We start from the raw sequence: 15,115 nt of genomic DNA, 5'->3' as shown, positions 1-15,115 counted from the left end.
CTAATAACAATCCAACAGGGTGATTATTTTGCTGTTGCATCACATGAGAAGACTATGCTTTTAAGATGTCTGTTTATGAGGAATGAATATACTTATGACCAGTACAAAGTTGTACACACTACATTTTTTTTTTGTTTAATGCCATAAAAACACGTGGAGAACATGACACCTTTTGTTATCAGTTTTGTTTCCTTGCTGAATTCAGCACAGCCCATAGTGCCTCTTGTCTCCTGAAACAGAGTTTTCATGAAGCATGATGGCTAAGGTGGTGATGGTCTTCTCCTGAAATATGAATGGTTCTGGAGTTATCTCAGGGTTGAGCCCTTGGCATCACTGTCAGGGTGTCAGCACCTCTCCTACTAGAAAATGTCAATATTGCATATACAAGAGACCATCGATATGAAGGATCACAAATGCAGAAGGACCACCTTTGCAGTCTCCTAGGTGCCGCATAACTACACATTATGCTGGTGGCAACAGCTATCGTCCTCTCTAATACAACCTCTGTTTCCCAGGGACACACCACCATATGTAGGGTTGCAGCTCCCCTAAGAAATGTACTGGGATGGTAACTGTCACACGAGCCTGTTACATTTGGATTGCTGTTAATGCACATGGGCCTACACAAAAATATGCGGGAAACTGTGAGTACTGACAAGCAGAAAGAGTGGTAACTTCATAGGGAAGACCTGCATCCTGAGTGGGGCATAGTGCTTTCACTCCTGTGCCACAGAAGAGTAAACTTCAGGTGGACGCCTGTGCTGTCAATGGCTCAGCTTTCAAAACAGTGTGAGCAAATGAAACCTGTTCAGATATTCAGAACAATTATTCGAAAGCTTCGAGCACATCGAGCAAACTCAACTTGATGTAGATGCTCACCTTTCTGTTAACTTTGCTCTAGTAAGAGCAAAGGTGCATACCAGATGCAAAAGACATTAAACAGGTCAAGTAAATGGCAATTTTAAGCATTATTTATTCATCACACTGCCTGCAAATGTACCCCTACAGTGGCACAGGTGAACGACACAAGCACAGTTTGTGAACGCTGTGGATGCGAAGTTCCATCACGGGGCAGGTGCATCTTGTTTAAACCACTTGGGATGGTCCGGCCGCTTTCGCACCGGCCAGCCGCGGTCACTGTCCTGGACGTCACGTTCTTCTGCTCAGATGAGTAAAATGTCCACATAAAATCGGGAAGAATTTAATTTAATCTCTACAGGCATTAACAAGCTACTGGCGGCGAGTCACTGTCTCGAAAACCGCGGTAGCCCTGTGTAAAGCCTGGCGACTACACAGCGGCGATGCAGGAGGCTCGCAGCCCACGCCGCAGTCGCCGCTGCCGCGCTTCTTCCTTTTCCGCTCCAGCCTTCAGCCGCGGCGAAGAACGCCAGTACCCGCTTGCGACGACAAAAAAACGGAGGGTGCCGGTGGGCGCGGTTGAGCTGCCGGCTTCCCGCTGCGGACCGCCCCTCTCCGCCGCGCCCGGGACACGCGTGATAGGGACGGTGGGGCCTCAGCGCGGCACCCAGCGGAAGCGGTACCCGCCAGCGGCAGTGCGGACTGTAAAGGCACTGCCCTGCGGGAAGGCCAGGGTGCGGATGCTACCCGCCTCCCCCAGCGCCGCCCGCAGGCTGCCGGGCCCCTCCAGCCCCTCACCGCCGGGGCGCGGAGCGGTGCGGATAGTGCGCAGCCCGCGAAAGGCGCCGTGCAGGCTTGGGGCCGGCCGCGGGCGCTTGGCCGTGGGGCTGCTCCCCGGGCTTCCTCCAAGGCCGGGCCCAGGGCTGGCCCCCAGGCTTCTAAGAGCAGCGCGGCACTTCTCCGACACCTCCCGCAGCATGGCATCCACGCCCGCCGCCTCCTCCTGCGGCTCCGGTAGCCCGTGCCTGCCCCAGGTTCTGGCCGGGGTGGTGGCAGGAGAATGAGGTGGAGAATGAAGAGGAGGAGGAAGGACAGCCCTTTCAGCACACTGCGGGAGCATCAGGGTCTGCCAGCAGAAGAGAGGGCACGACTTCCGAGGGCTGTGCTGCACAGAGCATCCCCGCACCACCCTGCTCTATACCACCCCACTCCACACCCGTCTGCCCACACTGCTTTTTCCCACACCGCATGATCCCATCCTACGCCTCACTGCCCTGCCCCATGCTATCCCGTCCCACACTGACCTATCCTGCACAACCTTGCCCCAAACTGTACTACACTGTCTCTCACTATCCTGTTTCAAACGCTGCTACACCGTCCTGATTCACACTGGTCTGTCCCACCACATCTCACCCTACCGCGCATCATCCAGTTCTGCATCACACGGTTTCACACCACACCATCTCAGACCACCCCATACCTCCTCCTCCAACCCCTCCCATGGCCCTGTCCTGCCTCATGCTGCTTAACTTCATCCCACATGCTGTTTCCCGATGCACCCCTCGTTGCATACCCTCAAAAAACCAGCTGGGCCATGGGACAGCCAAGCCAGATGGGACAGCAGCACTCACATCAAGGACAGCAGCCAGCTGCCTGGCCTGGCTGGCCAGTTCCTTCAGCTGCATGTTGTTCTCCCGCAGGGTCACCAGCTCTTCTTGCCTCTGTATGAGGGTCTTCTGCAGCTGTGAAGGGCAAGTGCAGATACAGTGATTGGAACAGACCCACTTCCCAGAGTCCAGGAGAAGCTGCATGCCAGAGCCATGCAGGCGCCTTGGTAGAATGTGGGAGAGAAAACCTCAGTGCAGGCCCTCAGTAAGGGTTTGGGGTTCCCTACCTGGCTGTTCACCACCAGGGCATCTCCCAGTGCTTTCTGGTGTTGGCCTGCCAGGTCCCTCCAGCATGACTCAGAGGAAGGCAGGTGCTGAAGTGACACCTGTGACAGCATGCTGCTCTCCATCTGGGGGGTGTGGGGGCCAAAGGCCACCTCCTCACTGAGTGAAAAATCAAATTCAGTACAGTCCAGTGGTGATGGAGGCAGTCCATCTGGAGGGGAAAATGAAAGGCATTAAGACATCCTCTCTTCCCTTGGACCACAGGACACCATCCTAGTGCTCAGAATTCCTTCCGTATTTTCCTACATGCTTTTACTCCACTATGGCAGCTGTGCACTGTAAATCTATTTGGATTTAGGTTCTGCCTTCCATGAGAGAAAGCTCAGTGCAAGTCCTGGTCCCTCTGAAGGGCTGCACAGAGACACTGTCTTTAAAGATTTTCCCAAGGTGGGATGTGCATACAGTTAGTGGGCATCCAAAACACCGAACAAACAAACAAACAAATAAAAACAAACCCAAACCAACAAAAAACAACACACACACACAAAACAAACAAAAACACACACACAAAAAAAACCAACCAAAACAAAACAAAACAAAAAAAACCCAAAAAACTAAAGTCTGAATGAAGCGTAACTGCTGGCTGATGTGCCCACACATGTATGTTTGGCTCAGATAAGGGAAAATATCTACTTACCAGATATAAAATCATTGACAGCATCTCTGAACTCCTGGAAATTAAACTCTGTTCCATCCTGGAAGCAGAGACCCTGGGACAGGTAAAGAAAACATGTCTATGAGTCCATCCCAGGGCTCAGACTTGTCCATGCTGCCCACACCACTAGTCAGACACTGACTGCTGCCTGTGTTCAGCATCTTCTCACAGTCACAGAACTGCACCCACCATTTCCGAGATGGGAAGACTCAGAGAGCTGCCAGCACCCATCAGCTTGAGGGGGGGTGCCCTGTGCTGGAAGCCTTCAAGCCAGACTGAAGCGTGAGGAAGTTACCTGCTGCAGGGTCACGGGGCTGGCTGGGGTGGTGGGAAGGTTGGGGGCACAGGCTGCCAAATCCTGCCAGTCGATAGTAGCGAGTGCTGGGGACAGTGAAAGACACCAGTGAGGAGCCCAGGCAGGGATGGACATAGCCAGAGGGGCACGTGGAAATATGAAGCACAGACGGAGTTGCATCCTCGAGGGGCATAGCAAAGGATACAGAGCTAAGGAGCGTGATGAGGAGCACCGAGGGGGACATAGAGGGAGACATGGAAAGTGGGGGCGTAGCCGGAGACACACAGTGGACGCCATGGTGGGGGTGGCATGGTCGCAGGAGACAGGGTTGGGAAGCACGATGCAGTGTACCAGAGAAGCGCAGTGGGGAAGCTCGGGGACACGGACGGGGATCAGGGCTCTCTATCGCAGACAGACTCACCGAGGGAGGGCGCGGTGGGGGCCGACGGGACAGCGCTGCGGCGAGGGGGGTGCGGGGGCGCTTGGGAGCTCAGGGAGGCCGGGACTGTCCCTACAGCCCTCGCCCCGGGCCGGGCTGTCTTTTTGGCGAGGCGGGCGGGTGGACCCTGGACCGTGTTGGGGCAGATGCTGCCGAAAGCCCGGCGGCGGCCGCCCTGTTCCATCCTACCACCACGGCACCTCTACTGTCCTCGGCCCGGCACCGGCTCCGCCGGTCACTATCCGCTCCGCGCTCGGCACCGGCTCCGCCGGTCACTCTCTGCTCCGCGCTCGGCACCGCCCTGAGAGCAGGGACGCGGGGGGCCGGGGCCAAGCCGGGGACTGTCCTCCCACCTTTCCTTCGCCGGGGGCGGAAACCGCCCGCCGCTTCCCCAAGCCGCGCCAGCAGCTCCCGCGCCCGCGGTGCCCTTCCCCGCGCCCGCGGAGCCGGGGCGGGCCGAGGGCCTGCGCCGGAGGGAAGCTCTAGAAGGGGCGGTGCCACACACCCCACCCCACCCCACCCCACCCCCCCCAGCCAGCACCGCGATCCGCCGGCCCCCGCCGGGTCTTTGCTGGGCTGTGAATGAGGGTCAGCTTGCGGGTTGAGTCTTATAGTTACTGATCAAACGGTAGGGCCGGGTTCGTCAACATTACAAGTGTTAGGTGAGATCGGGATAAACTGAAAACAGCGGTGTTTTGTTTTGCCTTTACTGAACGGCGCACCGGGACAGTGAACATCCTCCCTTCGTCGGAATTCCTCACTGCTGCGCCTCTAAACCCAGCTGACATCACCGACGGTGCTGGCGGAGGGTAAACTGATCTCCAGACTCTGGTGCTGGGCTATCTGGATATTGCCTCCCGCAACCTTTGGCACTGCGCTTACTGAGCTTCGACACCTGCTCCCTGCTGGGGCTCAGAGCGCAGTCCGGCATGGGGCACTCTCTCCGTGCTGGCCTAGAAGATTTTAGATGTGTGTGTGCGTGCACTATTTTGACATCACTTCTGTGTACAAGCACAAAGTCAATAAAATGGGAGGGAGAACAGAGGAAATTACAATTCTGTGACTTCTTTCATCGAAGGTTTGCTGTGCACAGTTGGGTTACAGACTTGCTGGAAAAATAATAATTATCTGCTTTGATGTTAACCTGTTTTGATGTGTTGTTTTTTCTTTATTTATCTTACTCTACATTTAGGTTAGTAATGTTACTGTTTTTTTCCCAAGCATGCAACAGTGGGGAACAGCACCATCGGGCACCACTATTTTGTAAGGGTGTGAACTTCTAGTTCCTCTCCCAGCTGAGTACATACACCACCAGCAAATAAACTCATTTTTAATTGCCCTGTGTACTTATCCAACAGTGATGTGGTTCTTCCATCTTTACAGACCATACAGCAAATAAATAATACAGGACCTGAGATTGTTTTTATGTATTATTTACACGCTGGAGATTTAAAAAAATCAGTGAAGGAACAATGCAACCACGTACAGTAACATCACGTGCAAAACATGGTCTAACTTTCAAACCTTCAGTGGCTCAAACCCTACACCATCTCTTAGGACACCAAGGACGAGCCAGCACAGATCTGACCCAGGCACTGCCCTGGCTACAGGCATAAACAATGTGGGGAATCGCCCTGCAGTCAGCGGCTGTCCAGCTGCCACAGACACTTCCGAGCTACCTCCAGGGGTAGAAGAGTCGAAAGAGAGTCCTCGTTTAGTGACACCAGGAGCCGCAGCTGGGCCATGCAGTCCTGCAGGATCTCCTCCGGGTAGCCGCTGACCTTCAGGTCTACGGGTCTGCGGTGCTGCAGCAGCCGGTCCGCCAGCCCCAGGCTGCCGGCGGCCAAAAGAGACGGCGCGTAATTGATGAAGGCGTAGTCAGCCAGGCTGAGCTCCGCGATCCCCACGGCCAGGCTCTGGGCATCCGCTGCCTCCCGGGCGTCGGCCTGCGGAGTCTCCAGCCGCACTAGGTTGAAGTACTCCAGAAAGAAGCTGATGGTGGGCACCACCAGGTCGAAGTTCAGGCGGCGCAGGACTATGCACTCCAGGTTGCGGAGCTGTTGGCGGGTGAAAGCGCCTCTACAGCGGGCGAGGAGATCGCCTATCGTGGGGGGCTGCACCTCCACCTGCAAGTTGGGACAGAGGTGTAGGTACCTTAGTCGGGAGAACAGCGCGGAGAAGATAGAGAGGGTGCAAGGTTAGGAGTGGCTGAAGAGAGGCTACAGAGACGCCGGTAGAAGAGCAAGCAGGCTCTGAGGCTGCCCTACCTGCTTGCTGGCAATGAACAACGCAGTCAGCCCCAGAAGCTGGAAGCAATCAATGGCCACGGGAGTAGTGACGAGGAAGCGGTCGAGGATGTTGATGGCCTTGCAGAGGGTCTCGAAGGAGAGGCTGAAGTAGCGGTTCAGGGGAATGAGCCAGCCGACCAGTTTGCAGCGCCCCTCCGCCGTCACCTGCAACACCGACAGCGAGGCTTAGCAGTGGCTGGCACAGGGGTGCTCGCTCCCTCCCTCCCGCACACGCCCCGCCTAAGCCCTCACCTGCGGCTGCCGGGCGAGCGGCTCCTGCGGGTGGAAGCGGCTCTCTAGCTCCTTGACGGACAGGTACCAACTGTCCCCGTACTCGCGGAACGCCTGCAGGCCCTCTCGGCTCGCCACCAAGACTGACGCCGCCGTCTTCTGTTGCCGTCGTCGTGGCGGCGGCCGCCGCGGGCAGCGGCCGGGATAGCCGGACCCGCGCTGGTGCGGACTGGTGCCTTTCTGCTTGTCCTCCTCCACCACCATCATGAGGGAAAGGTAGAGAGAGCCCAACTGTCAACAATTTGGCCGAGGCTACGGCTGTTTAAGCTGCGCGGGGTCATCACCGCCCCGCCCCGCCCGGCCCCTCCGCGCCCCGCCCGCCGAGGTAGGCCGGCTGGGCACTGCGCGGGGGAGTTGCCTCTCCAATACAAAATCTACGGCTGAGTCGAAAGGAACCCAGTTAGCACAAGCTGTGGCTGTTCTCCAGCGCTTACCACAGGGCGTGACGGCTGCTGTGGAGCCTCCGTAGGACCGTGACTTCGGAGCACAGAGCTGAGCACGTCCCCCTTGCTCTGGAATGGAACGGAGAGCAAACTGGGTAGAAGTCATGTCAAATCAGTAACCAAAGGGCCTGAGGTGAGCCAGCTGAAGCTACTCTGTCCTGCATTTTGGCTCTTGACACAATCCTCCAGAAGATTTTTCTACCTGACTGAAGATAGGGATTTGATTGGTGGACTGTTTGGTGTATAAGGAGTTGGACAGATGGTTGCAGTTAGTGGTCGATGGCTCCATGTTCAGATGCAACTCAGTGACAAGTAGCATCCCTCAGAGGTCCATACTGGGACCAGTGCTGTTTGATCTGTTCATCAATGGCATGATGGGATCAAATGCACCCTCAGCAAGTTTGCAAATTTCAACAAGATGAGTGGTGAGACTGACATGCAATCTAGGGAGACAGTTTTGATATGTGGGCCCATGTGAACCTCATGAGGTTCAAAAAGGCCAAATGCAAGGTCCTGCGCCTGGGCTGGAGCAATCCCTGGTAGCAATATAGGCTGAAAGGTGGACAGAGAGCAGCTCTGCAGCAAAGGACTTGGGGGTACAAACAGATGAGAAGCTGGACATGAGCTGACAATGTGCTTCCGTAGCCTGTAGAGCTAATCATATCCTGAGCTGCATCAAAATAAATGTGGCCAGCAGCTGGAAGGAGGTGATCTTGCCCCTTTGCTCTGGTGAGAACTCAACTGAAGTACTGCATCCGAGTCCTTGGTACAGCAAAGACATGGACTTGCTGGAGCAGGCCCAGAGTAGGGCTACATGAGGCTGTGAGAGAGTTCAGGTTCTTTAGCTTAGAGGAGGGCCTGGGGAGACTTTATAGTATCCTTCCACTAAAGGGGGCCTTATAAGAAAGATGAGGGCAATCTTTTTAGCAGGGACCATAGCTTTTACCCACAAGGGGCAAAAGCTTTAACATATAAGTGTAGGTCGAGGCTAGATAGGAGCAACAAGGGTGGTGAAACACTGGCACAGGTTGCCACAAGAAGTGGTAGAAGCCCAGTCCCTGGAAACATTAAAGATCTGAGCAATGCAACCTAGCTAAAGATGTCCCTGCTCTTTGCAGGCTGGTTGGACTTGGTCCCTTGTAACCCAAACTATTTTATGATTCTATAATCATCTTGCTGGCTATCAGCATTTTAACTCAGAGTCCAGTAAATTCAAATATCTACATACTGGTCTGCAAAAGTAAATACTTTCATTTGATGTCACTGGGAAAGTATACCAGAATAAATACTGTGAAGGCTGTAGTTTTTTCAGTGGTTTGGGTCTTCCACTTCCATTCATGGACTATTGATGTAACAGTATTAATTGAAAAAGTCAAACGGAAGAAAAACAAGATGTTTCTGCATTGCAATCACTGGTTTACAGAGCAGAGTTGAGGCCAGACACACCTGCTTTGTTGAATACATTTTGATTATATGACTCATTGATCAAGTCTGCTATAGATGAGGGAACGACTCATATAAGGAAAAAAAAAGCCTCCTCCTGGGGTCAGTGATAGGGAGGGTATCGACAGAGAAAGGAAAGAAAGCACACTTTATGCAATATGTGACTCCAAAAGCAGGAGAGGAGAAAGTGGAAATTATTTATCCTGAGTGGCAGAAGCCAAAGACACAGAGACCAGGAGGTCATGCTGCCTTTAAAATAAAAACACATCCTGAAAAGCCTTGTTTGTGATCACGGTGAGAAAGATCCAATACTGGACAAACATTAAGAAAAAGCAACACAGAGGTGTAATCAGAAGTATTTATTAAATAACAGAACAGGAGAGGAAGTTCATCCACTCCAAAGAGCACAGGCACAAAAGTTGCTCACATACACTGCAGAAAGCCACTGTAGTCTTTGCTTCTTCTTTTAAATTTTAAGATGACTGTGCTTATCTGTACACCACAGTGTGATCTGTTTCATGTTTTGCAGAAAACTTGCTCACTCCAAAGAGTGTGATTTCTTACTTCAGTATATCCCCTTAGTAATCATTAAAAGCAGCTCATTCTTAAAAGATTGCAAAGCAAGGCATACTAGAGGAACACAGAGAATGCCTCTGAATTGCAACATTACCATACAAAATGGAACACCATCCCCCCACCCCCCAGATTCATCATGTTAAATAAAGAAGAATAACTCAGGAACAATTAGCACTTTCACTAGGGTTTAGCCATTTTAAACCAACAACTGACATGCAAAATTCAAATCCAAGAGAAACAGGAGCATGTATGTTGTTGAATTATTGAAATGAATTTCCAATTCATGTTTCCAGAGTACCTCAACTAGAACTAGGAAATTTTTCAGGGTGCAGATTAAAAATTTTTGTCTTGAAGGAATGTGGTCTGCAGGTTTTAATTTATATGCCTCTGACAGGAAAGAAAAATAAGTCTGGGAGTAGCAGAGTGCAAAATTGAGGTCTTAAAAGATAACAATATCTTCAGATGCTTCCTTACATAAATGTTGTGTACTTTGGCGTTAAATAAAAGACTTCTTAACTCTTCCAGGAAATCAGAACTACCACTACTTCACCACAGTCTGTAAAAGGGTAACAGATGTGATGACTTTCCCTCAGAGTCCTTAGCAAACTACAATTAAAAGAACCTGCCTCTCTCATAACGAGTGTAGGGTAGCCCACACAAACTGTATTACTTTCAGTTTATATTTCTCTCAGTGCAGCAGTGCCATCTCTGCTACGACCATTGCACTGGACAGCTCCATATATTTTGCATTTTTGTGTTTTACTAGTTCTGGCCTATGAAAGTTGTGTTTTTCAGATTAAAAAAAAAAACTTCTGCACTAAGCCTCTGTCTGTACATACAGAGTTCCTACTTGACTGCAATTGTTTAGTAGTACACCCTCCTCCCCAAAAAGTATTCTTCATTCTTGAAAGACAAGTTAGCGATCCAAAATTTCACTTTGTATTTATTTAGCTGAGCACTGTTCATGGCAGTCCATACTATCTTCTTAATGTAAACCATACATACACACAAAAGTATCTCTAAGATATGTTGTTTCAATACTGTAAATACATAGATTAGAAAAAACATCACATGGGGAACACACATAAGAAACATGTGTCTTCTGTTTGCACATCCCTAACAGAATTCTATTCAGCTGAAATTCAGGATGCAATCTTTAATCACTACTTCAGTCTGTATCACCAGTGATGTCATAGTTAGGACATTAAACAAAACAAGGAATTTTGTCATAGCATTTTTGTATTGAAAAGAAACTGCTTCCATCCATGTTGATACTGTTGCTGAGACTCTCCATCATTTGTGAAAAGCCATGGAGAATAGCAAAGGGACTGGGGACTGGAAAAAAGCCAATGGCACTCCAGGCTTCAAAAAAGGCAAGAAGGAAGAAAACCCAATAGCAGAGCAGTCAGCCTCACCTCCATCTCTGGAAAGGTGATGGAGTGGCTCATTCTGTAGGCCATCTCTAACCACATGGAAGAGAATTATGAGGAGTAGCCAATATGGATTTACCACAGGGAGATCTTGCTTGACTAACCTGATTGCTTCCTGTGAAACCATGACCAAATGGGCAGATGAAGGAAGGGCTGTGGATGTCATTTGCCTTGGCTTCAGCAAGGCTTTTGATGCTGTGTCCCACAACATCCTCACAGAACAGCTCAGGAGATGTGGCACAGAAATTTGGGCTGTGAGGTGGATTGAAAACTGCCCAACAGCATAGTTCAGAGAGTTGTCATCTGTGACACAGAGTCAAGTTGGAGGCCTGTAACCAGTGGTGTTCCCCAGGGATCAGCACTGGGTCTAGTTTTGTTAAATGTCTCTATCAATGACCTGGATGTGGGCATTGAGCGTACCCTCAGCAAGCTTGCTGATGATACAAAACTGGGGAGGGGCTGACACCCCTCAGGCTGTGCTGCCACCCAATGAGAGCGGGACAGGCTGAGTGCTGGACAAAGGCTAAGCACATGAAGTTCAGTAAGAACAAGTGCAAGGTCCTGCATCTGGGGAGGAACAACAGCAGGCACCCGTAGAGGTTGGGGCTGCCTTGTTGGAAAGCAGCTCCATCAAGAAAGACTTGGGAGTGCTGGTGGGCAACAAGTTCTGCATGAGCCAGCATGTGCCGTTGTGGCTAAGAGAGCCAATGGCATCCTAGGGCGCATCACGAAAAGTGTGGCCAGCAGGGCTAGAGAGGTTCTTTTCCTCCTCTACTCTGCCTTTGTGAGACCACACCTGCAATGCTGTGTCCAGTTTTGGACTCCCCAATTCAGGTAGACAGCGATCTGTTGGAAAAAGTCCAGCAGAGAGAGCCATGCGGATGACCTGAGCATCTCCCTTATGAATAGAGACTGAGAATCTTGGGGCTGTTTAGTCTGGTCAATTTGTTTTTGGGGATGTGCAGCAATCATACAAGGAGAAATGGATAAAAGGTGGAACACAGAAGGTTTCACCTCAACATGAGGAGAAACTTCTTTACAGTGAGTTTATAGTGAGGGTGACAGATCACTGGAACAGGCTGCTCAGGGAGGTTGTGGAGTCTCCTTCTCTGGAGACTTTCAAAACCCACCTGGATGCATTCCTGTGCAAAATACCCTAGGTGATCCTGCTTGGCAGGGGCGTTGGAGTGATGATGTCTGGAGGTCCCTTCCAACCTCTAAGGTTCTGTGGTTCTGTGAGTCTGTAATTTGAATCCTTATGGTTAATGCTGGAGCATGTTCCTCTTGCCATTACCAAGGCTTTAATATGCTACTGATTTCCATTTTCAGTTACCACTCTCTGTTTTTATCAGTTCTTTGATGATGTGTAAGACTTTATCACCTAGGAAAGAAAATAGTAGGTGGAGAGAAGCAAGTTTAAAAATTTATTCTCAAGCCACAAGAAAAATCAGAAGATGAGTCCAGCTCTCTGTGACTTAAAATCTTAATGTTTTAGGCTATGCTAGACCCTAGAACAAGACAAGCAATTCCCAGTTGCAAAGCAAAATGTCAAATACTTCTGTACATCACTGGGAAGTTTGTAACATTAGTTGATGCTTGTGGCCATTTCAGTGCTTCACAAAAGATACCAAGAAAGTGATGACATAAGTACAGACAGCAAATGAGAACCCCTTTTCTTCCTCCCCGCTCATAATATTCTCCTGAACACCCAGTATGCTACTCTGCCCCCTACCTTGGGGACCACCATAATAGTTCCCCATCATTAACCTAAACTATGAGATCACTTGCATAACAGTTAAATTCATCCAGGCCTGAATTGCATCACACAATCCTACTTCTGTTTTGAAGCACGTACCTCACCATTCCTAACACTAATTTGAATGCTGCTATCAAGGATACCTTCAGAACAGCAGTTGTGCATATCTTTATACATCTGGAGTGACCTACTTATGTCTCTCAAGAGAATGGAATGATACTGAAGTCATACTAACCCTACTGGCTGAGAATGCAGCATACTAACACTTCCTTGGATATGCCAACAAGGCACATATAACAAATAGTAACATCAGCAATGCAGTGAAATAAAGGTACCTTCAAGTGACATTTTAGGATTTTCAAGCTTCTTCTTTAAGACAGATTCAATGAGAACTCTCAGCTGTTTGAAGATTACTGCTATCTTTACAGGAGCCTATGAAGAACAGGAGGCAAATGCAATACTCAGACATTTGATAACAAATTACGGATTAAAAGGTTACCTCACATATAAACAGAAGTTTATAATAAGATTACTGCAAACATAGTGCATATAAATAATTTTAAGCAAATAGATAGTGTATTTGAATGATTTAGATCATATTATGTTCTCTTATCTTTAAGCACTTGTTGTTTCTAGCATCATAGCCTAAAGTACAGTAGCGCAGATGGGTAACAACATATGGTGAAAGCTTTACCAATGTCCTACTTTGATTTTTTTCAAGGTATAAAATTACAAATTCAGTTACACCTGAAACAAAATGTCTACATGCTTCCCTCTGAAGAGACCTGACTTAAGTACCAAGAAAGCAATGGCAGTCCTTCCCAGATTCATACTGGGAATTTGAGTATCTAAAGATGAAGCCTTTTCCAGGAATGTCTTATTTTATCCCTCCCTTCTTATTCCAATCTTTATTTTGTCTATATACTGTCTGTGGTAAAGAAAGTATTATTCTGGAAAAAGCACAAAATGCTTAGCATCTCAGTAGAAAAAGATAAATTCTGAAATACACTACAAAATGTGAATTGGTCCAGCAACTGCACAACCCATAGCCACCTGGGGACCGCAAAAAAAAAATCCTCCCAACCTACAAGGGAACTGTATTTTAAAATTCCATATTCAGGATAACCAGTGAATTCAATTAGATGCTTGCTTGCATCAGGGGAGTGAAGAAAATGAAAATCTTTTCTGGGTTATAATCTTCCTCACAATCTTCCTTGAGTATAATGTAAGAACCACAGGAACACAGAAAATCATACCTAAGTAGCTGTCAGGATAGGCAAAAGCCAATGCCTGTCATTTAACAGAATTCACAAGGGTTTTAGTATGTCACCACTTTTAATACTGTCTGCAAAAATACCCTGAGAAGATGCCCTCAGTTTTACTATTCCCAAATAAAACTTTTTCTTTCTGAGATAAAAAAATTCCAAACACTGCACACTGAGGGAAACAGGTTATGTTCCATTTGGATTTTTTTCTTTCCCGAGTATTTTTTATGGACTATAAAGCAAAATAATTAGTATTCTAAAAATAAACATTTACTTCCATAGTTATAATTGTACAAAAGGGTAATATAAAATACCATGCTCATTTGCTTTCAGTACCAGCTCTGTGAAAGAAACTAGTCTATACTTATTTCCAATATCTTTTCTCAGAGAACATCAACTTTCTTTAAGATGAGGGAACCAATTTATTACAAGCACATATTACAATCTTATTCCTTTGAGCATGATTTGCTATTATTTCATTATTTGTATATCGAATTTACTGTAATTTCCTTTAATTCTCTCCCTCCCTCTTCCCTTCATCCCGCATACTAGCTTTCTAAATTAGACTTGTACATCAACTGTAATACAAAAAGCCCATGGAACCACAAAAGGTAGTTATCACTCCAATGCACCTGAAAATGGATCCAGCCATCAACTGTCAGGAGACGCTCCCGATGCTGGACTTCTATGTCCCCACCAAAAAGGAGAATGGGAAAGGGGGATATTAAAGTAGTCTCTCTCAAATACACCTTAGCATACCTCACCTGCATATAAACAAACACAGCCATTAAAAGCAACAAAAAACTCCAAACCATATAGACATCTGTAACACCAAATTCAACTGTTCCTTTTAAAAGCAAATATACAGTTTTTTTACTTATAAGATCAAATCAACACAAGTAATTGTACACAGAAAAAAACAATGGCAGTTTGCCCTAGACCACATAAAACACATCACACCTAGGTCAGTGACAGACTTATATGCTCCCAGAAATTAGCTAAAGCCACAGATTCCCTGTAAATATTCAAACAGAAAGGTATCAGTAGCCTAGTGGTGTTCAGAGAAGAGACATCAAAATTAAAGTACTTAAATGACAGGTAAGCCAGCAGCTGGTTTGTCAATCTATCTATACCCACACATGCAAATGCTAAAATGCATAAATGTGGCCATGTGTGTAGGAACATACTCAGAGTAAACTACAGTGCTCAGCATATGCTAATTCTGGCACTGGAAGCACTCACAGATAAAAATGGAAATAGACAAGAAGGACTTGCAGTAGAAGGAAAAGACAGAAAAAGAACATATTCATACAGAAGTACAGTCTTTGTTCTACTCTTACACTATCTTGCCCTTAACACTACAAGGTTCTAGGGGCAGGAAATATCTTCAGCTCTCAAAAAAAAAATACTGTCTTCATATGCAC

At 48.2% G+C, this 15,115-nt stretch overlaps 3 protein-coding genes across 3 annotated transcripts in view; all 3 read right to left on the bottom strand.

Annotated features, from left to right (window-relative positions):
• Window positions 1-953: 953 nt before the first annotated feature.
• Window positions 954-4,455, bottom strand: MCIDAS (multiciliate differentiation and DNA synthesis associated cell cycle protein). The gene is made up of 6 exons (XM_064176848.1): window positions 4,182-4,455; window positions 3,761-3,846; window positions 3,448-3,520; window positions 2,753-2,961; window positions 2,490-2,600; window positions 954-1,984 (listed from the first exon to the last, which is right to left on the bottom strand). Exons 1-6 carry the CDS (start codon window positions 4,381-4,383, stop codon window positions 1,514-1,516), a joined length of 1,152 nt encoding a protein of 383 aa, XP_064032918.1. The 5' UTR covers window positions 4,384-4,455; the 3' UTR covers window positions 954-1,513.
• Window positions 4,456-5,513: 1,058 nt separating this feature from the next.
• Window positions 5,514-7,001, bottom strand: CCNO (cyclin O). Its single transcript, XM_064176580.1, has 3 exons — window positions 6,740-7,001; window positions 6,467-6,652; window positions 5,514-6,325 (listed from the first exon to the last, which is right to left on the bottom strand). Exons 1-3 carry the CDS (start codon window positions 6,983-6,985, stop codon window positions 5,840-5,842), a joined length of 918 nt encoding a protein of 305 aa, XP_064032650.1. The 5' UTR covers window positions 6,986-7,001; the 3' UTR covers window positions 5,514-5,839.
• A 2,007-nt stretch (window positions 7,002-9,008) lies between these two features.
• DHX29 (DExH-box helicase 29) overlaps window positions 9,009-15,115 on the bottom strand; it is a 36,675-nt gene continuing 30,568 nt past the window's right edge. Inside the window, exons 25-27 of the mRNA XM_064176731.1 lie at window positions 14,324-14,455; window positions 12,762-12,858; window positions 9,009-12,051 (exon numbers count right to left, since the gene is read on the bottom strand). Of these exons, the coding sequence (XP_064032801.1) occupies window positions 11,996-12,051; window positions 12,762-12,858; window positions 14,324-14,455 (285 nt within the window). The 3' untranslated portion in view covers window positions 9,009-11,995. The remainder of the gene's footprint in view (window positions 12,052-12,761; window positions 12,859-14,323; window positions 14,456-15,115) is intronic.

Source organism: Pogoniulus pusillus, chromosome Z (assembly GCF_015220805.1).
Source record: "Pogoniulus pusillus isolate bPogPus1 chromosome Z, bPogPus1.pri, whole genome shotgun sequence".
Taxonomy (NCBI): Eukaryota; Metazoa; Chordata; class Aves; order Piciformes; family Lybiidae; genus Pogoniulus; species Pogoniulus pusillus.
The sequence above is the reverse complement of the archived record's forward strand: the minus strand, read 5'-3'. Positions and strand labels throughout refer to the sequence as shown.

What these genes read in the sequence shown, in the direction of transcription:
- MCIDAS (XM_064176848.1), bottom strand. Translation starts at nt 4,383, where the DNA reads ATGGAACAGGGCGGCCGCCGCCGGGCTTTCGGCAGCATCTGCCCCAAC. An exon ending in CCCCACCGCGCCCTCCCTCG is followed by an intron (nt 3,847 to 4,181) that starts GTGAGTCTGTCT and finishes CACTGTCCCCAG; the next exon opens with CACTCGCTACTATCGACTGG. An exon ending in TGTCAATGATTTTATATCTG is followed by an intron (nt 2,962 to 3,447) that starts GTAAGTAGATAT and finishes TTTCCCCTCCAG; the next exon opens with ATGGACTGCCTCCATCACCA.
- CCNO (XM_064176580.1), bottom strand. Translation starts at nt 6,985, where the DNA reads ATGATGGTGGTGGAGGAGGACAAGCAGAAAGGCACCAGTCCGCACCAG. An exon ending in CGCTCGCCCGGCAGCCGCAG is followed by an intron (nt 6,653 to 6,739) that starts GTGAGGGCTTAG and finishes TCGGTGTTGCAG; the next exon opens with GTGACGGCGGAGGGGCGCTG. An exon ending in TGTTCATTGCCAGCAAGCAG is followed by an intron (nt 6,326 to 6,466) that starts GTAGGGCAGCCT and finishes CCCAACTTGCAG; the next exon opens with GTGGAGGTGCAGCCCCCCAC.